The sequence below is a fragment of the Bison bison genome, unplaced genomic scaffold (genome assembly GCF_000754665.1).
Source record: "Bison bison bison isolate TAMUID 2011002044 unplaced genomic scaffold, Bison_UMD1.0 scf7180017864080, whole genome shotgun sequence".
Taxonomy (NCBI): domain Eukaryota; kingdom Metazoa; phylum Chordata; class Mammalia; order Artiodactyla; family Bovidae; genus Bison; species Bison bison.
Genome location: NW_011494652.1, coordinates 4,494,973 through 4,518,721, shown reverse-complemented (window position 1 = coordinate 4,518,721; position 23,749 = coordinate 4,494,973). Strand labels below are relative to the sequence as shown.

Sequence of the window (23,749 nt, the reverse complement as noted above, 5' to 3'; positions counted from 1 at the left end):
GGGGCACAGTACTCAGTTGCCCCCCTGGTAGTGATGGTTAAGACTGGTTAAGGTGGTAAACAGCAGAACTCTTCATTGTAAAGGTATGTTTTCCCTTTGCAGTTAGTAAGTTCTCTTGGAATAGTACTTTGGCCATGTAACAAATGAATATTTGAATCTGTATATGTCAGACATGCACTAGATTCTTGGAAGGCAGTAGTAAAAAGATTTCTGCCCTCACGGAATTTGCCCTTTCCCCTCCAGATTTGAAGATAGTAGTGGGATTGGGTCTATCCTGGGAGAGGGGTGCACTTGCAATTTAGGGTAGGCTCATACCAGAAAAATAAGATCATTGAAAAAGTATCAACCAGTAAGGACAGACTTTCAGTATGGGATGATGTAAAACTTCTGGAGAAGGGTAGTCCTGTTGGTTGTATAACAGTGTGAATGCTACTGAACTGTACATGTAAAAATGGTTAAAAATCTTACATTATGTGTAGGTTACTACAATTTTTAAAAAATATATGCCATTATGATGCATCATTGAACTTAGCCCTGCCTCCCTGCCTTTTTTCTGATAATTTTCCTCAGGCTTCTTATTGGTCTGTTTGGACTAATTGAGAAACACCTGAGATAAAAATTCTGTCGTTCAGTTCTGGTAGAGAGGAAGAGGCAGTGATGTCATGTTTCATTCACTGCCTCCAGTAGAGTTTGTCTTTGTAGCCTCTCAGGGAGTCCACTGTTGAGATCTCTGGGTGTCCTGGATTGTGCCCAGGCTGTGGGTGGAGCTTCAGCTGTTGGTGCAGACAGGCTCTGCCTTTCACTCTGTGCTGTTTGCATTTGTTGCAGTTCGCCAGATGCAGGCCTGCCTTTGCCAGGATAAGGAGAGACATCTACAGCTTGAACCATTGTCTGAATGCTGCTCTTTTGACCCAGGAAATCCTATAGATTCAGGATGAGAGCGGTAACCATAATGCCAGCAGCAAAGTGATTGTTGACCAGTTTGCTGTGAAGGCAGGCCCTTCATTTAGGAAGTAAACCTGTTATTAAGAGCAGGAGCTCTGTTTAGAGGGAAGGAAAGAGCACCTTTGTTTGTGGCAATGGAGCTTGGATAACCCCTCTTGCCTTCCTATTTACCTGAACTGACTGTGGAAGAGGAGGTGGTAGAAAAGCATTAGAGACGGCTGTGGCAACAGCGTGAAACCATGGTAAGGTAAATTATAACTATTCTGTAGACATTTTGTCCATCTAAAACCTTCAGTTGCCTTCATGTTGGAGAATATCTAGATTCTCAGAATATATCAGAGAATATCACAGATTCTCAGAATGTATCAGACAATATCACAGATTCTCAGTTTTCAGCATACAGATGATAGGTTATGTGCATACAGCCTTTGGCTTGGCAGTAGTGTAGGGAAATTAAAGTGTGGGAGGGTGTTTTTCAGTTTTTGACTGCAGTAGGAAACACCTTTTTCAGTTAGGAGCCAGTACACTCATACACTTGGTTGTACATAATTGTAACAAATGTTTCAGGAAATGGTAACCCATACTGTGTTTTCTGATACTCTCCACTTCATTCTATTCATATTATTTCATTTAAAAAATGCAAAAATGACCTCAATTAATTTTTATGACCCAGGATTTAAACAGGATTGGTATGAAACAGTGGTTCCCACAGTATGGTACATACTCAGGATTCTTTTACGTATAGGAATCTGTGAAGTCAAAACTATCTTTGTAGTAATACTAAGATGTTATTTGCCTTTTTCTGTCTCATTCTCTAATTAAAGTGAAGATTTTCTAGAAATACAGTGGAGTTTTCCAGAACTATTTGATGTGTGATGATATCACTCAGGATTAATTGAATGTGTATTTGTATATTCCTGTGTTTCCTAAAATTTTGCAAAGTAGTAGGATTTATATGTGTTTTTTTCAGAGATTAACTCAGTTTGAGGTACTCATTGTGCTCTTAACTAGCTGCTTTTGATTCAGTTCAGTTCAGTGCAGTTCATTCGCTCAGTCGTGTCCAACTCTTTGCGACCCCATGAATCACAGGACGCCAGGCTTCCCTGCCCATCACCAACTCCTGGAGTTTACCCAAACTCATGTGCATCGAGTGATGCCATCCAGCCATCTCATCCTCTGTTGTCCCCTTCTCCTCCTGCCCCCAATCCCTCCCAGCATCACAGTCTTTTCCAGTGAGTCAACTCTTCACATGAGATGGCCAGAGTATTGGAGTTTCAGCTTCAGCATCAGTCCTTCAATGAACACCCAGGACTGATCTCCTTTAGGATGGACTGGTTGGATCTCCTTGCAGTCCAAGGGACTCTCAAGAGTCTTCTCCAACACCACAGTTCAAAAGTATCAATTCTTTGGCACTCAGCTTTCTTCATAGTCCAACTCTCACATCCATACATGACCACTGGAAAAACCATAGCCTTGACTAGACGGACCCTTGTTGGCAAAGTAATGTCTCTGCTTTTGAATATGCTAAGTTGGTCATAACTTTCCTTCCAAGAAGTAAGCGTCTTTTAATTTCATGGCTGCAGTCACCATCTGCAGTGATTTTGGGGCCCCCAAAAATAAAGTCTAACACTGTTTCCACTGTTTCCGCATCTATTTGCCATGAAGTGATGAGACCAGATGCCATGATCTCAGTTTTCTGAATGTTGAGTTTTAAGCCAACTTTTTCACTCTCCTCTTTCACTTTCATCAAGAGGCTTTGTAGTTCCTCTTCACTTTTCTGCCATAAGGGTGGTGTCATTTGCATATCTGAAGTTACTGATATTTCTCCCGGCAGTCTTGATTCCAGCTTGTGCTTCCTCCAGCCCAGCGTTTCTCATGGTGTACTCTGCATATATGTTAAATAAGCAGGGTGACAATATACAGCCTTGACGTATTCCCTTTCCTATTTGGAACCAGTCTGTTGTTCCATGTCCAGTTCTAAATGTTGCTTCCTGACCTGCATATAGGTTTCTCAAGAGGCAGGTCAGGTGGTCTGGTATTCCCATCTCTTTCAGAATTTTCCACAGTTTATTGTGAGCCACACAGTCAAAGGCTTTGGCATAGTCAATAAAGCAGAAATAGATGTTTTTCTGGGACTCTTGCTTTTTCAGTGATCAAGTGGATGTTGGCAATTTGATCTCTGGTTCCTCTGCCTTTTCTAAAACCAGCTTATCTGGGGATTACACCTGCTCTAATGTTTGTAACTTCATCATGGTCCAGTGAAACATTACTTTGAAATCTTGAAGTTTTTCTTGAGCCTTTGTGGAAATACAAGACTTGTTTTGCAATTACATATTTAGAAATTCTTCCATTTTAATTTGTAATCACTAAATATTGACCTGTATAACCCATATATACAAAAGCTGTTTGGGGTCCTCAGTAATTTTTAAGAGTGTAAGGGATTGAGACCAAAAAATTCTAGAACTTCTGTTGTAGGGATTAAGAATAGCTACTTGTTAAGTAATTCTGGTTTGTTACCTAACCTTTTTGATTCTTTCTTCATAACTGAAATTGACATTTTACTGTCTTCATTGGATTATTGTAAGGATTATAAATAAGCTATAAAAATGGGTTTGAAAATGCTTAACACAAGGAGGCATTCATATGTTAACTATTATTATGATAGAAAATGTAGTAACATCTAGTCACATTGATATTTAGCTGTAGCATTTCATAGCAACACTCACCTGTGTGAAAGTGGATTGTCTAAACCTGTTCTAAGTTCTTGTTTGCATTCTGCTCTTGCCTATGCCTTTAGTCTTTTCGTGAGTTTTGTTTTCTAAACAAATTATGAGCTTCTGGAAAACAGCCACTCACTTCTATTTTTTCTTTCCTGTCTTGGACAGAACTCAGCCTACAGTAAGTACTCAGGACATGTAAATTCTGGTACAAAAGCCATGGGACTCACCAGCTTAGAATCTCTATGAGGATGATGGTGGGGAAAGAGCTTTTAGGTCTCTGTTCTAAGTCTTTACTCTGTCTCTCTTAGAAACTTTCTTTCAGTACTGAACAAGCTTTCTAACAAGTACAGTGAAGGATGAAGTATGGTTTATCAAATCCCTTCAATTTCTTTGTCTATTCCCCTTTCTCTTGGCAATATAAAATTTAACATAATTTACTTTTCACTAGAGTTTTCTCTCATTACATCCCAACAATACAAGAGAATCATAGCAGTACATGCCAAATAATTCAGATTGGCATGATTTAATTTTTATTTTCTTTAAATGTATATAATTATTACTCCTGTAACACCTTCTGAGATATTAGAGCAACACAGGCAGGCAGGTGTGAAATTTATTTTATGTCAACTGTGTTCTAAACCTCCTTTTTGGTCACTTCTCTTTTTTCCTTTAGTCTTATCTTCAGTCTTCTGTTCTAGTCTGTCTTGATGTCCAAAAACTTCTTCTTGTATAAGCACGTAGCTCCTCTGTTCTGGCTCTGCACTTCTGTTCACATGTGACCATTCCTTTAATGGTTGTATTATTCCTGAAATGTTGATTTCTGGGTTCCTTCTACCCAGAAATCAACAACAGTAGAACCAACTCTACCACTTAGGCTTCTCCTAAATAACACCTTCCAGGAATGACCACTTATATTAAATTAAAAGAGCTGGCAGTGTGGGGATGAACAGGGTACAGTTGTTGGAGTTTGTGAAATTTTATCCCTAGGATTAGGTATTTGGTATAAGAAGATTTAGAGATGGTGGAACCATGAAAGAGCTCCTGAGAGGGTTAGGCTTAGAAAACTTATTAGAAGTCTGCCACCTGGGATGATAAAGAAGGAGAAAACCTTATCCATTGTTTAATGCTATATGAGAAAAGGCATGTCAAGTAGGACTTGTCTCTAGCCACGTAAACCAAATCACTCTTTTTGGGAAAGATGGTTATTTCCCAATCCAGTGTTGATTCCTGTTGAAAACCAGAATTCTTAATACTTTTTGAGCTCATGCCAGCTATTTTATGTCTTTTATCTCTCTTAATCCTCATCCAGTCCTGTGCCATGGCTTCTATTTTAATTGTTAGTTAAGTGGCTCTTACACAGTGAGAGGCAGAACTGTTATTTGAACCCTAGACTCTGCCACTACTCCATTTAGCCTCTTTGTATAGGGCACTCATTGGAAAAGACCCTGATGCTGGGAAAGATTGAAGGCAGGAGGAGAGGGGGAAGACAGAGGATGAGATGGTTGGATGGCTTCACTGACTCAGTGGACATGAGTTTGAGCAAGCTTGGGGAGTTGGTGGTGGACAGGGAATCCTGGTGTGCTGCAGTCCATGGGGTCGCAAAGAGTTGTGCACAACTGAGGACTGAACTGAACTGATACGGCACTTTACAGTTTGCAGAGTGTTTTTGCATATGTACATTTAAACCTCACCACAATCCTGTGGTGTCAAGAATTAAGTGAAATTATTGACATATTCACACAAGAAAATGAAAGCTTAGGGAATTCAAAGCTCAGAGTACCAGTATCTAGACCCAGGCCGACACCTACTCCAACTCCGGTTGCTTTGTTCTCCTTATGTAGTTTTGCTGAAGATAATAAGTAATAAATGGGGTCATACCTGCAGGTGAATTTTTCTCAGAATGTTCGCTTGGTTGGGAAGTGATTGGCAATGTTTTAAATGTCTGGAGGAATTTAGCAAACCTCGTCATTAACTTGCATTATTGGTTTCTCTCTTAGCTTGAGTATAACTGCTTTATTGAGTTTTCCTTTTGCTGTTGGGCTTCTTAGTGCAGTGGGTTACTTTGCCACTCTTCTACTACATTCCTAGGTCAGTTCAGAAGTGAAGACTCAATTGTCTGTGCCTTAACCTTAGTCGACACAAATGAATGACTGAAAGATGGGAAGTGGTCTTGCCAGGATTCTAATGCGGCCATGGCAGTGGGGAGAGGAAGAGTATATGTGTCTGTGAGGGATATTGTAAAATACCAGCTTTTGATTGTTTGCCAGTTCCTTTCAGAGCTCCTGCTCCTTAACATGGAATTTCATGACTCCTCTAAATCTCAGATTTGACAGTTTGAAAGAAGTCATGTGTTGGTTAAGAGATTGAGCTTTGTCTATGAATCAAAGCATTAGTCAGAGCTCCAGAGAGGAGGGCCATAGAGAAACACATGTTGATTAGAGGAATATAGCAAGACTGGAAATAGGTGCGTTTATGGACTGTCTTCTGGCTTTAAGTGACTGCTTGCTGTCTCCCCTAACTCACCTAAAATTTAGGAGAAGCAGTGTGTGTGACACCTTTAATGGTTCATATTATTTACTGAGTAAGTAGAGTTAATGTTTTCCAAAATCAACTGTCCTTTCAGGGTCACTGTACCTTTCTTAGTGACTGGCAGATTGTTCTTACTTCCCTTTTAAATTTGAGGTAAACTTTTAGGGGCTTTATCTTTTTCTATAAATTGTTTTGCCCAACAGATACACTAATCTTTACCTTCCAGGAACTGGAAATGCTCTGCTTGTGCCATCTATCATACTAATGACTTACAGTTGCATCACTTACAGAAGATGGTGAAGAAATTAGGCATTATCTTTGTTTCTGCATTCTAGGTGTCTGTTGCTATAGAAACAAACCAGGCAGTAAACATAGGTGTTCAGGGACTATTTGAATCTCAGAGGATGTTCATTGGCTAATGAAAATAAGTTAAGACATTTGTTGAGTTGAAGGACAAACTGAATATTTCTGAGTTCATTATTGTTTCCATTTTTAGTGGGTGGTATTTTCCATTTTCTTTATGTGTGAATAATTTGAAGATTATTTCCTAATGATCAGTCCTTCCAAAATTCCCTTTTCTGCTCTGGGAGATAAAAATTAGAAAAAGCAAACATTTTATATTCCTTTTAGATAATGATTTCACTTAACTCAGAGTAACTTTTGAATGTCAGAGAGTAAGAGTGCTAAGTTTAAGAAGCATTCTGTGGTTACAAGAAGGAGGTGAAGATTTGAGAGTGGGACAGAAAGGAGAGTGAGGAATTACACATCTCTTTTTCCCAGCTACTTAAGAAGTAAAACCCCCAAGGTGACTTGGACATTGACAAATGCTGTTATTTCCAGTTTCTCTGATGGTTTGACTGGGCTTCTTTTAGAGGATAAACTGATCGAAAATTTGCATGTTGGTAGAACATGTAATATTGCTGAGTACTGCTTTTGCCAGTATCCAAGGAGAAAAGTGTATGTATGTGTATTCTAGTAAAAACCTTTAGGGGAATGAAAATGTGCTTTTTCTGTAATGTCTGAACTCAGATTATTTCTCTTCAGGATGGTGTTGGGATGCCTGTCTTCATCCTGAATTTCACAGACTGATTTTGCTGCTTACACCAGTTTTTTCTCTTATAGAATTGTGGCACCATCATGATTAGTTGTGCAGCAAGCACACTGAACAGTTGATTATTCCAAACAGTATGCAGAAAAGCAGGGGGTGTTGATGGCAGAGATCCAGCACTGTAACTCATTTCTCAGCCAGTTGGGTTTTTGGAGGACATATTTGTGGTTGAGTAAGTGTATCCTGACTCAGGATTTTAGGATCATTCTGTACATACTAAGTATTTGACATTAGTTCTGAGGGAACTTTAGGGGAGAAGTTCACTTTGTGTTGTATATCCCTCTCCTTTTGAGCATTCTGCCTTCTCAGCTGTCTTTTTTTCTTTTTTTAAAATCAGAGACTTAGATGTGAATAAACTTCTTGCCAAATTTCTATTTATGGATTACTCTGTCTTGTTGGAATTACTGTGATCTGCTAATGTTTTGTATATATAGAAAATGTTCTTTGTGCTGTTGGTCTCTGCATAAGTTGATCTTCAGTTAGCCCAGAAATATTTGGAGGCTGAACTGTCAACAAAAGAAATGCAAGCTTTTCAGCTATGTAGTTGATAAGTACACGTTCTTTGTAATACAGTAACGCAGTTGTGTTAAAATTAAGCATGTGTCTTCCTTTATCCTTGTCCTCAAGCCTCTTACTATTTTAGGGGCAGCGGGTGTGTCATCTAAAGGTAGAAATGGGCCCAAGGGTTAGTCACTGTAAGGCAGTGATTCCTCCTGTTTCTGTACTACCTTAGGACGTTGCCATTAAAATCTCATGAGATGTAATGAAGTTACCACATTTTTCTAAACAAACAACTTTTATTTTTGAAAAATGATATTCACCCTCTGTTAAGGAGAGTCTCAGTAACCCAGTGGGGAGGAGTTTAGTTCAGTTCAGTTGCTCAGTCGTGTCCGACTCTTTGCGACTCCATGGACTGCAGCACGCCAGGCTTCCCTGTCCTTCACAATCTCATGGAGCTTGCTCAAATTCATGTCCATTGAGTCAGTAATCCCATCCATCCATCTCATCCTCTGTTGTCCCTTTCTCCTGCCTTCAATCTTTCCCGGCATTAGGGTCTTTTCTAATGAGTCGGCCCTTTGCATCAGGTGGCCAGTGTATTGCTGCTTCGGTTTCAGCATCAGTCCTTCTAATAAATATTCAAGGTTGATTTCCTTTAGGATTGACTGGTTTAATCTCCTTTCAGTCCAAAGGACTCTCAAGAGTCTTCTCCAGCACTGCAGTTCAAAAGCTACAGAGGTCACTGCTACAGAGGAGCAATATAGAATCTATATCCATAGTCCTTGGCACTTAGTAGATGTTCAGTAAAGTTATATTGAATGAGAAAACATTTCTTCTCGTAAGTCGAGCCTTCACCAACCATTCTACTACTCCTTCCTCTTGGACTTTAATAAATTCTGTACCTACCTGTCTTAATGCATATCACATTAATGGTAATACTGTAATTTACTTACATGTCTGTCTCCCCCTACTGGCCAGAAATCTTAGCGCTAGACTGTGCCTTTTATCTTTGTATGCAGAGCATCTGGCTTTAACTCCATAATGAGTGCCCTGTTTTATGAATGAGTAAGTGTTCAAATAATTTTTATATCACAAACACATGTACACACATAGAAAGGTGGTAGGCAGTGATTCATCTACATATGTACCTGCCCCATTGTGTGATCTTACAGTAATATCGGGTTTTCAAAAATATGGAAAGAAAGAAAATGAGAACAACACCTTCAAGCTTAGTTGATTTTTAGGATATATATGTAGTCATACTTTTGTGAAGGGGACCAGTTGAGAACCTGAGCTTGCTTCTTTCTTTGAAGATGTATAAGAGCTTATTAAGCACTTATCAAGTAGGGATTTGGTGTGTGTTGGAAAGGTTCAGATGTAATCTGTATCGCTTTATAAATTGATAAAAAGATGCCCCCAAACTTTTTCTTTAAAGCAGTATCATGATGTGGGACATGAAAATACACTTGTTACTTGGCTTCTTATACCGTCACCAGCAAAGAGGCTGTGTAATTAAAACTTTTCTCTAAGGTAGTGAGGTAGATCTGCCTCAGATCAGAACTTAGAGACAGTAGGAAATGTGAATCTTGGTTTAAAAAAAAAATGTTGGCAACATCATCTTTACAGAAAGTGTGTGATAAATGTCCCTGACTACAAATATAGAGAATGAAAACAAATTTTAATTAGCATATATAATAAACGTACTAGGTTCAAAGCACTCTTTGATGTAAAGTGGTCTGTGGTTAGAAATTGCAGTATTTTTATTTCAGCCAAAATAACTGAATGTCCAGGAAGTTAAGTAAAAGCTAGAATTAGAAGTTAGGATTGGTGAAATGTTAAATAACATTTAAAGGAAATGTTGTATCCCTTAGCACGTATCAGAAACCTCCCTCCCTTGGGAAGATATTTTGCTGATCTTTGTACCAGGCATGGTGTTCTGGTTTATAGACTGCTTCGTTGTCAACAGCCCCACCACTTCACCTCCTTGCTCTGCCAGAGCCATTTCATTTGTCTGGGATCTCCTCCTGTGACAGTTACTTCAGCTGCCCCAAGCCCCTGGTCTGGCCAGAGTTCGTTGCTTAGTGATTTCAGTAGTAGAGAGAGTAGTGGTTAAGACCACAGGTTTTAGAATTGGGTTCCAGTCCCAGCTGTACCACTTAATAGCTTTGTAACTTGGGCAGGTTACTTCTGTCCTTCATTTGCCTTTTGTCATACAAAAGAGAGGATAGTATCCTTACATGTGTTAATACATGCAGAATGCTTGTTACAGTGCTTGGCACATAGTCAACACTGGAATGTTAACTGCTGTTACTACTGTTGCTTTGTCCTGGCATCATAGTTCACCTTCAAAGCAGTAGCCCTTCTGGGTGTCATTAATTAAAAAGCAACTGCCTTTTCATACTTTATACAATTTCTTCATTCTCTTGACTCCTTTGATCCCTTGGGGAATGGTAATTGCCTAAGCTCTCCAGAAATAACTGCCTTAACATCTGGTTGATTGAGATACACGGAGATTTGTTTAATATTGGGGGGGCGGTGCGTGGGGAGGACAGGAGGATGATGTGGACGTCCCTTGGAGGGCTGTCCTGCCAACCCACCACTCGTGCCTCTCAGTGTCCCTGGTCAGGACAGAGGTGGGGCTATGGGTCAGCAAAATGTGAACACAGTATAAGGTAAGAGAGAGCAAGGCTGAGAATCAGGTGGTGAGGACTTTATTGTAGAGCACAGAGGGACCTTGTATTATTTACCTCCAAGGGAAAATTAGGATCTAGAGAGGTTAAATGATTCACTTAACTGCCTAAGATCACACAGTAAAGTGTCTGTAGTAGAATTGACAAGGGATAAGCTCTCCCTTTAGATAGTTCAGCTTTCTTGTTTTTCTGTTTTCTAAAAGGGTAAACTTAGGTCAGTTTTACCTTTCTTCTTTGTAAAATAATTCCACCATATTTCCTGATTCTCAGAAGTTACCGTAGGCAAAACCTATTTGATATAAAATGAAGGAATTATACAGTGACTCTTAAAGGGAGATTTTTGATATATTGCATTATTTTTAGAAATTGTAAGATATTTGCAACAAAACTTGCCATTCTAACCATTTTAAGCAAATTAATTCAGTGGTGTTAATTCAGAGTATTGTGCTGCCATCATTACTGTTTCCAAAACAAAATTACCCCAGATAGAAATTGTATAATCGTAAAACTGTAACTTCCCATTCCTCCTCCCCCCAGCCCCTGGTAATCTCTAATCTCTTTCTGTCTCTATGAATTTGTCTACTTTAGGTACCTCATAAGTGGAATCATACAATATCTTTTTGTCTGACCTGTTGCACTTAGCATAATGTCTTCAGGGTTTACCCATGTTGCTGCACGTGTCAGATCTCCATTTCATTTTATAGCTGAATAATATTTTGTTGTATATATAAATACTACATTTTATCTGTCAATGGAAATTTGGGGCTGTTGCCTTTTTTTTTTTTTTGACCGTCAAAAAAAAAAATAATTTTGGCATTATGAGCACTGGTGGTGTAGTGTCTGAGTCCCTGCTTTTGGTTGTTTTCTTTTGGTTCTAGAAGTAGAATTACTGGGTCATATGGCAATTCTGTGTTAAATTTTTTGAGGAATTGCTGTACTTCTTTTTCACACAGGCTGCAACCAGCAATGCATAAGCGTTCTAGTTCCCCACTTCCTTGATAACTCTTGTTATTTTGTGGGGTTTTTTTGTTTGTTTTTTGTTTTTTCTTTTTTGGTGATAGGAATCTCAATGGATGTGAAGTAGTATCTCACTATGGGTTTGATTTGTGGTGATGTTTGGCATCTTTTCCAGTGCGTATTGACCATTTGGGTGTCTTCTTTGGAGAAATTCCTATTAAGTCCTTTGCCCATTTTTGAATCGGGTTGTTTCTTTTGTTGTTGAATTGTAAGAGTCCTTTATATATGCTAGATCCCATGTCAGATGTATGGTTTGCAGGTATTTTCTCCTACGGTTTCTTTTCACTCTGTTGATAGTGTTTTTTGTACAAATTTTACAAATTTTGATGAAGTCCAGTTTACCTGTTTTTTTTCCTTTTGCTTTTGATGTCATTAAAAAAAATCCTCTTTAAAGCTAATGCTGTGAAGATTTTCCCTTGTTTACTTCTAAGAATTTTATAGTTTTAGCTGTTATGTTGAGGTCTTTGATGTGTTTTGAGTTAATTTTTTGTACTAAATGAAATGGTTTAAGGTAAAGGTCTAACACATTCTCTTGCAGGCAGATACCTAGTTTCCCTTGCATCGTTTGTTGAAAATGTTTTTAATCTTAATAAACTTAAGTCTTACAGCTATGTGTGGCTAGCAGCTAACATTTTGGACAGCTCAGATCTAGCTGATCGTTTAATTTTTCTCCTTTAATCTGTTAATGTGGTGAATGACATTAGTCGATGGAGTGGAAATTCTCAGAACTAACAGACTGCTTTTGCGTTTCTGGCACAGCATGGTGGTTCCTGATACTTAAGAGCTTTTTTTAGTCACTTATCTATGTGTCCTTTCGTATCAAGTCAACTGAAATGGCGATGAAAATTTAGAAAAAAATTGTGCTTTCTCAAAAAATGTTATTACGCAAGATTTGGTCTGTGTCAGACTTTATTCTTATATCGTAAAAATACATTGCTTTACTTAAATATGTGCATTGTATTAACCTTTTTTCTGTTATAGACTGCCCATCATTATTTTGTATTGAGATAGAATTCATATGCTATTCAATTCACTCTTTTAAAGTGTACAACTCAGGGAGTTCCCTGGTGGTCCAGTGGCTAAGACTCCACATTCCCAGCACAGGGGGCCTGGGTTCAGTCTTGTTCAGGGAACTAGATCCACATGCCACCACTAAGAGCTCGCATACCGCAACAAAGAGTGAAGATGCCACATACTGCAATTCAGACCCAACGCAGCCAAATATTTTTTTAAATAATAATAAAGTGCACAATTCAGGAGTTTTTAGTAGATCTACAAAGTTGTGAAAACATTCAAGTCGATCAGTCGTGTCCAACTATTTGGGACCCCATGGACTGAAGCCTACCAGGCTCCTCCATCCACGGAATTTTCCAGGCAAGAGTACTGGAGTGGGTTGCCATTTCCTTCTCCAGGGGATCTTCCCAACCCAGGGATCGAACCCAGGTCTCCCGCGTTGTAGGCAGATGCTTTCTTTACTGTCTGAGCCACCAGGGAAGTCCTCTGTGAAAACATTACTAGTATCTAATTCTAAAATATTTTCATTACCCCAGTACACATTAGCAGTTACTCCCCATCTCTCTTCTCTCCAGCCTATGTCTTTATAGATTTGCCTATTCTGTACATCAGATAAAGGCAATCATAAAATGTATGGTCTTTTGTAATTAGCTTATTTCACTTAGTGTTTTTGTCGAAGTTCATCTGTGGTTGCAGCATTTCTCAGTACTTCACTCCCTTGTATTATTGCTTAACTATATTCCATTGTATGGATATATTGCTCAGTCCCTAAGTTGTGTCCAACTCTTTGCCACCCCATGGACTGCAACACTCCAGGCTTCCCTGTCCTTCACCATCTCCCTGAGTTTGCTCAAACTTACTTCCATTGAGTCAGTAATGTCATTCAACCATCTCATCCTCTCTCGCCCTCTTCTCTTGCCCTCAATCTTCCCCAGCATCAGGGTCTTTTCCAGTGAGTCAGCTCTTTGCATCAGGTGGCCAAAGTATTGGAGCTCCAGCTTCAGCACCAGTTCTTCCAGTGAATATTCAGGGTTGACTTACCACAGTTCAAAAGCATCAGTTTTTTCTGCTCTCAGCCTCCTTTATGATCCAACTCTCACATCGATACATGACTGCTAGAAAAACCATAGCTTTGACTACACAGACCTCTGTTGGCAAAATGATATCTCTACTTTTTAATACACTGTCTATGTTTGTCATAGCTATTCTTCCAGGGAGCCAAGCATCTTTTAATTTCAAGTGTGGCTGCAGTCACCGTCTGCATTGATTTTGGAGCCCAAGAAAATGAAATCTGACAGTTTCCACATTTTCCCCATCTATTTGCCATGTAGTTATAGGACCAGATGCCATGATCTTCACTTTTTGAAAGTTGAGTTTTAAACCAGCTTTTTCACTCTCGTCTTTCACCTTCATCAAAAGGCTCTTCAGAACCTCTTCACTTTCTGCCATTAAAGTGGTATCATTTGCATATTTGAGCTTATTGATATTTCTCCCCACAATCTTGATTCCAGCTTGTACTTCATCCAGCCCAGCATTTCTCATGATATACTCTGCATATAAGTTAAATAAGCAGTTTGACAATATACAGCCTTCAAGTACTCCTTTCCCAATTTTGAACCAATCCATTGTTCCATGTCTAGTTGTAACTGTTGCTGCTTGTCCTGCATATAGGTTTCTCAGGAGGCAGGTAATGTGGTCTGGCACTCCCATCTTATTAAGAATATTCCCACAGTTTGTTTTGATCCACACAATCATAGGCATTACCATAGTCAGTGAACCAGAAGTAGATGTTTTTTTTGAAATTCCCTTGCTTTTTCTATGATTTTGACAGATGCTGGTAATTTGATCTCTGATTCCTCTGCCTATTCTAAATCTAGCTTGTACAGCTGGAAGTTCTTGGGTCACGTACTGCTGAAGCCTAGCTTGAAGGATTTTGAGCATAATCTTGCTGGCATGTGAAAGAAGTACAATTGTGTGATAATTTGAGCTTTCTTTGGTATTGCTTTTCTTTGGGATTGGAATGAAAACTGACTTTTCCAATCCTGTAGCCACTGCTGAGTTTTCCAAATTTGCTGGCATATTGAGTGCAGCACTTAAACAGCATCATCTTTTAAGATTTGAAATAGCTCAGCTGAAACTCCATCACTTCCACTAGCTTTGTTTGTAGTAATGCTTCCTAGGGCCCACTTGACTTCACACTCCAAGATGTCTAACTCTGGGTGAGTGACCATACCCTCATGGTTGTCTGAATCCTTAAAAGCTTTCTTGTACAGTTCTTCCATGTATATTTGCCACCTTTTCTTAATCTCTTCTGCTTCTGTTAGGTCCTTGCCAATTTTGTCCTTTATTGTGCCCGTCTTTGCATGAAATGTTCCCTTGGTATCTCCAGTTTTCTTAAAGAGATCTCTAGTCTTTCCCATTCTGTTTTTTTCCTCTATTTCTTTGCATTTTCCACTTAAGAAGGCTTTCTTATCTCTCCTTGCTGTTTCTGGAACTCTGCATTCAATTAGATATATGTTTCCCTTTCTCCTTTGCCTTTCACTTTTCTTTTCTCAGGTATATGTAAGGCCTTCTCAGACAACCACTTTGCCTTCTTGCATTTCTTTTTCTTGGGGATGGTTTTGGTCACCACCTCCTGAACAGTGTTACGAACCTCCATCCATAGTTTTTCAGGCACTTGTCTACCAGATTTAATCCCTTGAATCTATTCATCACCTCTTAGGTCATACATGAATAGCCTAGTGATTTCCCCTACTTTCTTCAATTTGAGCCTGAATTTTGCAATAAAGAGCTGATGATCTGAGCCATAGTCAGCTCCAGGTCTTGTTTTTACTGACTATACAGAGCTTCTCTATCTTCGGCTGCAAAGAATATAATCAGTCTGATTTGGATACTGACCATCTGGTGATATCTCTGTGTGGAGTCATTTGTTGTGTTGTTGGAAGAGAGTGCATGGATATATACTATATTTTATTTTCCTGTTTGTCATCACCCATTTGTTATCACCCGTTGGTTATAGTGAATAATGTTGCTATGAACATTAGTGTGTGTGTTTTTGTGTGGACATGTTTTCATTTTCTTGGATAGATTAGATACTTAGAAATGAAATTTCTGGGTCATATGGTAACTCTCAACCAGTTTGAGGAACTGCAAGACTCGTCTATAGAGTTGTTTTGTTCTATATTCCCACTGGGTTCCTTGGTGGCGCTATGGGAGGCTGTATGAGGCTTTTGCTTTTTTCACATTCTCACCAGCACGTATTACCTAGTAGATGTTAGGTAGTTTCTCATTGTGGTTTTGATTTGCATTTTCTTAATGACTGATGAGCTGAAGACTAATGATGTTTTATGTGCTTATTGGCCAGTTATATATCTTTGAAAAATACTCATTCAAACCTTTGTCCATTTTAGTTTTATTTTTTGTCTTTTCAGTTTTAAGTTGAAAGAGTTCTTTATATATCCTGGATATTAGGCCCTTATGAGATATATAATTTGCAAATATATTCTCATTCTATAAATTAATTGCTTTTTACTTTTGTTGGTGTAGTGTTTTTGAAGTTTTAATTCTGAAGAAGTCCAGTTAATCTGTTCTGTTGTTCCTTGTGTTTTTGGTGTCTTATTTAAGTAACTATTGCCTAGTCTAAAATCATGAACATTTGCACTGTGCTTTCTTCTAAGAATTCCGTAGTCTTAGCCTTTACATTTAAGTCTGATCCATTTTGAGTTAGTTTTTTTTTTAATAAGATATGAGGTAGAGATCAGGTTTCATTCTTTTACACGTCCAGTCTTTAACATGTTGTCTAGTTGTGCCAGCACCATTTAAAATTTTTTTAGTTTTTGAAATTTTTATAGTTTTTAAAGGTTACTTTCCCTTTATATTGCCTGTACATCCTTGAGCCTGTCTTACGTTCAGTAGTTTGTATCTCCTGCTCCTCTACCTATGTTGCCCCCTCACTGGTAACCACTAGTTCATTCTCTATATCTGTGCGTCTGCTGCTCTTCTGTTGTATACACTAATTGGTTATGTTTATTAGATTCCACATATAAGTGATATCATACAGTGTTTGTCTTTCCCTGACTTACTTTACAAATCGTAATGCCCTTCAAGTCTATCCATGTTGCTGTAGATGGCAAAATTTTATTTGTAGTTGTGGCTAAGTAGTATTTCACTGTGTGTGTGTCTACACACACACACATATTGCCATTTGTTTATTTTTGTTTTTGTTTTCCCTTGCCTTTGGAGTCAGATCCAAAAAGAAATTGCTAAGGCTAATGTCAAGGAGCTATTGCCTAGAAGTTTAATGGTTTCAAATTTATATTTAAGTCTTTGAACCATTTTGAGTTAATTTTTGTGTATGGTAAAAGGTAGTGGTTCAGTTTCGTTCTTTCGTGTGTAGCTGTCCGCTTTTCCCAACGCCATGTATTGAAGAGACTGTCCTTTCCCTGTTATGTGTTCTTGCCTCCTTTGTCATAAATTAATTGACCTTGTATGTGAGGAGGTTATTTCTGTGTGCAAATGAATGCTTTCTAAAAATGATTGTTGTGGGAAACCATATTTATTTCAGTGGTATTTCTCTTGCTTTTTGACATGCTTGGAACTCATCTTTTGGAGTTCTTTTCTAAGATACATGTGAAATCAGGTGAGGAAGAGAACTGAGTGATGCCTTTCAAAACACAAACCCATTTAAGAAATTGTCAGCGAAAATAACCAGCCTCCCTTCAAATATAAAAGTATCTAAAAGTATTTTTGAGCATTGGTGGCATTTTTAGAGTAAGAGGTCTACTAAAAATAGATCTTTTGGCCTTTAAGATGTGACTTATGGCAACAAACTGCTAGGTAAGAGTGTTATAAGGGTTTTTTTTTTTTGCCAAACTTGGAAAAGATAACAGGTATTCATCAGTGTTTCTACCTAAAACTGGTAAATTGAATCTCGCTCTCCTCTGGTGTGTAACCATCAGTTTTATTTACTTTAATTTTAATTTCTTATTTCTGCTCTTTCCCTTGTCCCATTCCCTAAGAGACTTTTCTCCAGTGTCTCATTTTCTTAACGTGTTTATATAAATTCTGGTGCTGTGTAATCGATTCTAGATCATCAGTATTTAAATTCTAGGTTTGGTTGTTCTTAGCACATACTGGGGTGGGGGCCTTCGGCACCTCAGTCCCCAAATCCATACTCCTTCCCACCTGGACCTCCCCTACCCCTTGGAACCTCAGTTGATGAGCACCGCAGCAGGCGTGGGAATGGGCAGCAGAGGCTGCGAGGAACCTCACCAGGAATCTAAGGACCAAACCAGCCTCTTTTTCCATTCCCAGTTTTATTTTTTTTTGAACCCAAGGCATGCTGTGCTCCCTGTTTTCTTCTGTTTGTGTTGATTGGGAGAGGGGTATTCTGAGTGGGGTGGTAGATATTTTTTCTTCGTTTAACTATTTTAATACTCAGAGGGATATGGGAAAGGTAAAGTGAGGAGCTCCACTTGGGTGTAACCAGGTGGTGGTATGGTCTGGGCCAGGCAGGCCCTTGTGTAAGTAGTGGAGTGTGTTCTTTCTCTCCCTCCCTGCTGTGCTTCTTCCAGTGGGACCATAGCTCTTACCTTTAGCTGTATGTGGGGCTCAAGTTAGATTGGAAGGAAGCCATGGAATGTCTCTCTGAAAATCCTTCTTTTGCTAGTCTTCCTTCTGAGATTCAGCTTCTGATTTTTTCCCATGACACACGCATCTTTCCCCAATATCTTGAACCCTGGGGTTTTATGTGAACAGGGCTTCCCTGGTGGCTCAGGTGGTGAAGAATCTGCCTGCACTGTGGGAGACCTGGGTTGGGAAGATCCCTTGAGGAGGGCATGTAGCCGACTCCAATGTTCTTGCCTGGAGAATCCCCCTAGACAGAGGAGCCTGGTGGACTGCAGTCCATGGGGTTGCAAAGAGTTGGACACAATGGAGCGACTAAGCACAGTACACCCTGGAGTTGGGCTCCTTTACCGTTGCCTCACATAAGTTGTCCCATGTGTTACAGAAATTTCAGCAAATTTTAATACTGGCTAAAGTAAACTATACCAAAAGGTAAATTTGCAGCATGAGCAACATGTTATCTTAAGAAAAAAATTAAAACAGGCAGCTTACCAAGATAATTCACATACCATAAAATTCACCTGTTTAAAGTGCACAGCTCAGTGGTTTTTAGTATATTCAAGGTTGTGCAGATGTCACCACTGTTTAGTTCTAGAACATTTTTAATTGTTCCCCAAAGAAACCCACATTGTTAAGTTACTTTCTATCCCTCCATCTCCCCAGTCTCTAGCATCCACTAATCTACTTTGTGTCTCTGTGGATTTGCCTATTCTGGACATTTCATGAAAATGAAACTGGCTTTTTGAGGGTAGTGACTGAGTGTGTGCAGCTGCCCCAGGAGCCAGAGCTGTTATAGCTCCTCCTCTTCCACTTCCTGTTGTACACAGTAAAGATCGTTTATACAGCAAAAAATTAAAATAAAAAATGAAATTATGTAATACACGGTCTGTTGTGTTTGGCATCTTTCACTTAGTATGTTGTTCTCAAGATTCGTCCATGTGTAGCACATAACGGTACTTTGTTCTTTTTTGTGGTCAAATAATATTCCATGTGTAAATATACCACATTTTGTTAATCCGTTCATCAACTGACTGACATTTGGGTTGTTTCTGCCATTTGGCTGTTACAAATAATGTTCTGCTGTGAACATCTGCATTTTAGATATGTTTTTAATTCTTTTGGATATACACCTAGGAGGAGAATTGCTGAATCATGATTTACTGTTTAATGTTTTGAGAAACTGCCAAACTTTTCCAAAATGGCTACAATATTTTACATTCCCATCAACATTGTGTAAGGGTTCCAGTCTCTCCACATTCTCTTCAACACTTGTTATTGTCTGCCTTTTTTGGTAATAGCCATCCTGCTGGGTGTAAAGTGGTATATTTTTGTGGTATTTATTTCTAATGACCAATGATCCTAAGCACTTTTTATGTGCTTGTTGACCATTCGTATATTTTCCTTTGGGAAGACATCTTTAATGCTAAGTATTGGTGGTCTGCTCTTTGGAATGCTGTTGTTTAGGTTAACTTTATCTGCTGTAAAAGCGGTTTTGCTTCATTAATTAAAATGTTTTAGTCTATTCTCAAAGGTTGTTTTAGAAAGCTAATCCAGAAGTAGCCTTCCCCATAAAAAAATTATGTTTTGTATCCTGGTCTGTAAAGTCTATAAAGACAGTTTGTCCACCCTCTGATAAACGATGGTAGATAAATAAAATGTTTCATAGGACTTATCCTGGTGATCTAGTGGTTAAAACTTTGTGCTGCCAATGCAAGGGGTGTGGGTTCAATCCCTAGTTAGGGAACTAAGATCTCATATGCTGTGTGGTGCAGCCAGGAGAAAAAAATGTTTAGTAGGCCCTATTTGGTCATTTGGTTTTTGTTGTAAATTTATCTGTAGGCTCAAAGAGTTAGCAGTGTAAAATTTACAAGTGGGGAACTTAGTGACTCATTTTAAATTTCATACATTGTGAGAATATTAGCTGACCTTTATTTGAGAAAAAGATCTACAAAGCAAGGCAAATGGATGCTTAACGTAGCAAGTGAAAATCTTGAAAAGGTGTATGATTTCATCCTTCTGTCCCTCTCTCCCCAGCGTGGTACCATGCGACGACGCTATGAAGATGATGGCATTTCAGATGATGAAATTGAAGGAAAAAGAACTTTTGACTTGGAAGAGAAGCTCCACACCAACAAATATAATGCAAATTTTGTTACTTTTATGGAAGGAAAAGGTCAGTATCATTTGGATTCAGACCTGCAGCCACTTGATGTAGGAGGTTGTAGACTCTGGGAGCTGTGGGCTCAGCATGTCTGCAGCCAAAATACTGCCTGTTAATGCTGTGATGCTGTTTATCTTTATTTTCTCTTCTTACACAATGCCACTCATGCACCAGCCTCCCCCGGTCCCCCAGCCCTACCCCATGAGTCATTCTCTGCTATATTGGAAGAAGCAAGCGTTTATTAGGACAGGAATGTTGGGATTTTTTCCCCTAAAGGCCTCTTCCTTCTCTTATCCCTTGGTTTGGGTTTAATTAAAAATAGTTCAATAGCAATTCCTTTATGCATGTACCTGCTCCACCATGACTGAGCTCCGTGTGTGTCATGCAGCTCGTTCTTTGGCAAACTGACAAGGATGTCATGGTGTGTATTGCAGGGGGCAGAATTAGATGTTAGGCTGTTAAGGCACAGGATGTGGTTTCTGCTTGGGATTTATGAGATGACTCAATAGTACTATCCCCTGTTGGTTAAATTCTGAATGATTGTGGAAATCTCTTATCGTATTACGTAGGTCCTTTTATCTTTTTCCAGCTAAACCTCTTGGCCTTTCTAACAATTGTTTTCTTATGGTGACAGATTTTAACGTAGAGTATATCCAGCGGGGTGGCTTAAGAGATCCTCTGATTTTCAAGAATTCCGATGGACTTGGAATAAAGTAAGTGTTCACTGATTGGGTTTGGCTGCAAAGTGGCCACATTACACACAGGGCTATAGACAATGCAGTATTGATAATCCAAAGCATAGATCATTGAAACTATCTGAAGTGTGTTATATGTAAATGAGAAAATATAGATGAACTATAAAGAAAATAAATTTAAATCTCCTGAAATCTATCACCCTGAATAATCCCTATTAACCTTTTCTCATATATTCTTTTTTCCTACATATATATGTACATCTGTTTATATATGTATAAATATGTTTATATATGTATAAATGTTTATATTTAAAATATATTTTTTTAATCCTCAATTTGAAGATTGATGGGGCTTGACTGGGGAGTTCTTAGTTCTTTAAAAAAAAACTCACCCTGACTAGAGTAGTTGTGCTTCCCATTATACTTACTGGTGTTTGTTTCATAGGATGCCAGATCCAGACTTCACTGTGAATGATGTCAAAATGTGTGTCGGTAAGTGCTACACTCAAGGCCTTTGTTTTTGAGGCAAAGATCTAAGATTTACAGCTGAGTCTTAAATCTCTTACTGAGATTTTAAGGTTTAGGAGCATTGAACTATATATTTATTTGAAGTATATACTACTTGAAATACTGTCTTGATTAGATAGTACTATTTAGCAACTGAGAATTTCCTCAAAGGGAGTTACTGAAGTTGCTTCATTGAGTACTTCTCATTAGACCACAGCATCTGAACATCTGCCTCTTTCCTACCTTCCAGTTTTATCTCTGTGCGTCCTTCCTTCTCTCCATGAAGAGCCTGCCTTCGAGGGTAAAATTTCAAAAGTAGAATTATATTTCTCTGAGTCAAGAATGAAACCTCATTTATGATTCTCATCCTTCCCTAAAAGCCATAGAGAAATTTCCAGAAAATTTTCACTAACGCTACCTTTGGTTATAGAATGTGGTCCACTGGAGAAAGGAATGGCAAACCACTTCAGATTCTTGCCTTGAGAACCCCATGAACAGTATGAAAAGGCAAAATGATAGGATACTGAAAGAGGAACTCCCCAGGTCAGTAGGTGCCCAATATGCTACTGGAGATCAGTGGAGAAATAACTCCAGAAAGAATGAAGGGATGGAGCCAAAGCAAAAACAATACCCATTTGTGGGTGTGACTGGTGATAGAAGCAAGGTCCCATGCTGTAAAGAGCAATATTGCATAGGAACCTGGAATGTCAGGTGCATGAATCAAGGCAGATTGGAAGTGGTCAAACAGGAGATGGCAAGAGTAAATGTCGACATTCTAGGAATCAGCGAACTAAAATGGAGTGGAATGGATGAATTTAACTCAGATGACCATTATATCTACTACTGCGGGCAGGAATCCCTTAGAAGAAATGGAGTAGCCATCATGGTCAACAAGAGAGTCTGAAATGCAGTACTTGGATGCAATCTCAAAAACGACAGAATGATCTCTGTTCGTTTCCAAGGCAAACCATTCAGTATCACAGTAATCCAAGTCTATGCCCTAACCAGTAATGCTGAAGAAGCTGAAGCTGAATGGTTTTATGAAGACCTTCTAGAACTAACACCCCAAAAAGATGTCCTTTTCATTATAGGGGACTGGAATGCAAAAGTAGGAAGTCAAGAAAACCTGGAGTAACAGGCAAATTTGGCCTTGGAATACAGAATGAAGCAGGGCAAAGACTAATAGAGTTTTGCCAAGAAAATGCTCTGGTCATAGCAAACTCCCTCTTCCAACAACACAAGAGAAGACTCTACACATGGACATCACCAGATGGTCAACACTAAAATCAGGTTGATTATATTCTTTGCAGCCAAAGATGGAGAAGCTCTATACAGTCAACAAAAACAAGACCGGGAGCTGATTGTGGCTCAGATCACGAACTCCTTATTGCCAAATTCAGACTGAAATTGAAGAAAGTAGGGAAAACCACTAGACCATTCAGGTATGACCTAAATCAAATCCCTTATAATTATACAGTGGAAGTGAGAAATAGATTTAAGGGCCTAGATCTGATAGATAGAGTGCCTGATGAACTATGGATGGAGGTTCTTGACATTGTATAGGAGACAGGGATCAAGACCATCCCCATGGAAAAGAAATGCAAAAAAGCAAAATGGCTGTCTGAAGAGGCCTTAGAAATAGCTGTGAAAAGAAGAGAAGCAAAAAGCAAATGAGAAAAGGAAAGATATAAGCATCTGAATGCAGAGTTCCAAAGAATAGCAAGAAGAGATAAGAAAGCCTTCCTCAGCAATCAATGCAAAGAAATAGAGGAAAACAACAGAATGGGAAAGACGAGAGATCTCCTCAAGAAAATTAGAGATACCAAGGGAACATTTCATGCAAAGATGGACTCACTCGATAAAGGACAGAAATGGTATGGACCTAACAGAAGCATAAGATATTAAGAAGAGGTGGCAAGAATACACAGAAGAACTGTGCAAAAAAAGATCTTCATGACCCAGGTAATCACGATGATGTGATCACTCACCTAGAGCCAGACATCCTGGAATGTGAAGTCAAGTGGGCCTTACAAGGCATCACTATGAACAAAGCTAGTGGAGGTGATGGAATTCCAGTTGAGCTATTTCAAATCCTGAAAGATGATGCTGTGAAAGTGCTGCACTCAATGTGCCAGCAAATTTGGAAAACTCAGCAGTGGCCACAGGACTGGAAAAGGTCAGTTTTCATTCCAATCCCAAAGAAAGGCAATGCCAAAGAATGCTCAAACTACTGCACAATT

General features: G+C 38.9%; 1 protein-coding gene across 2 annotated transcripts in view; it reads left to right on the top strand.

Annotated features, from left to right (window-relative positions):
- Positions 1-23,749, top strand: part of KDM2A (lysine (K)-specific demethylase 2A) — a 91,000-nt gene that overhangs the window by 29,751 nt on the left and 37,500 nt on the right. For both annotated transcript variants that reach the window (XM_010837716.1, XM_010837717.1), the window contains exons 3-5: positions 20,181-20,319; positions 20,942-21,020; positions 21,448-21,494. In XM_010837716.1, coding sequence (XP_010836018.1) covers positions 20,181-20,319; positions 20,942-21,020; positions 21,448-21,494 — 265 coding nt within the window. The remainder of the gene's footprint in view (positions 1-20,180; positions 20,320-20,941; positions 21,021-21,447; positions 21,495-23,749) is intronic.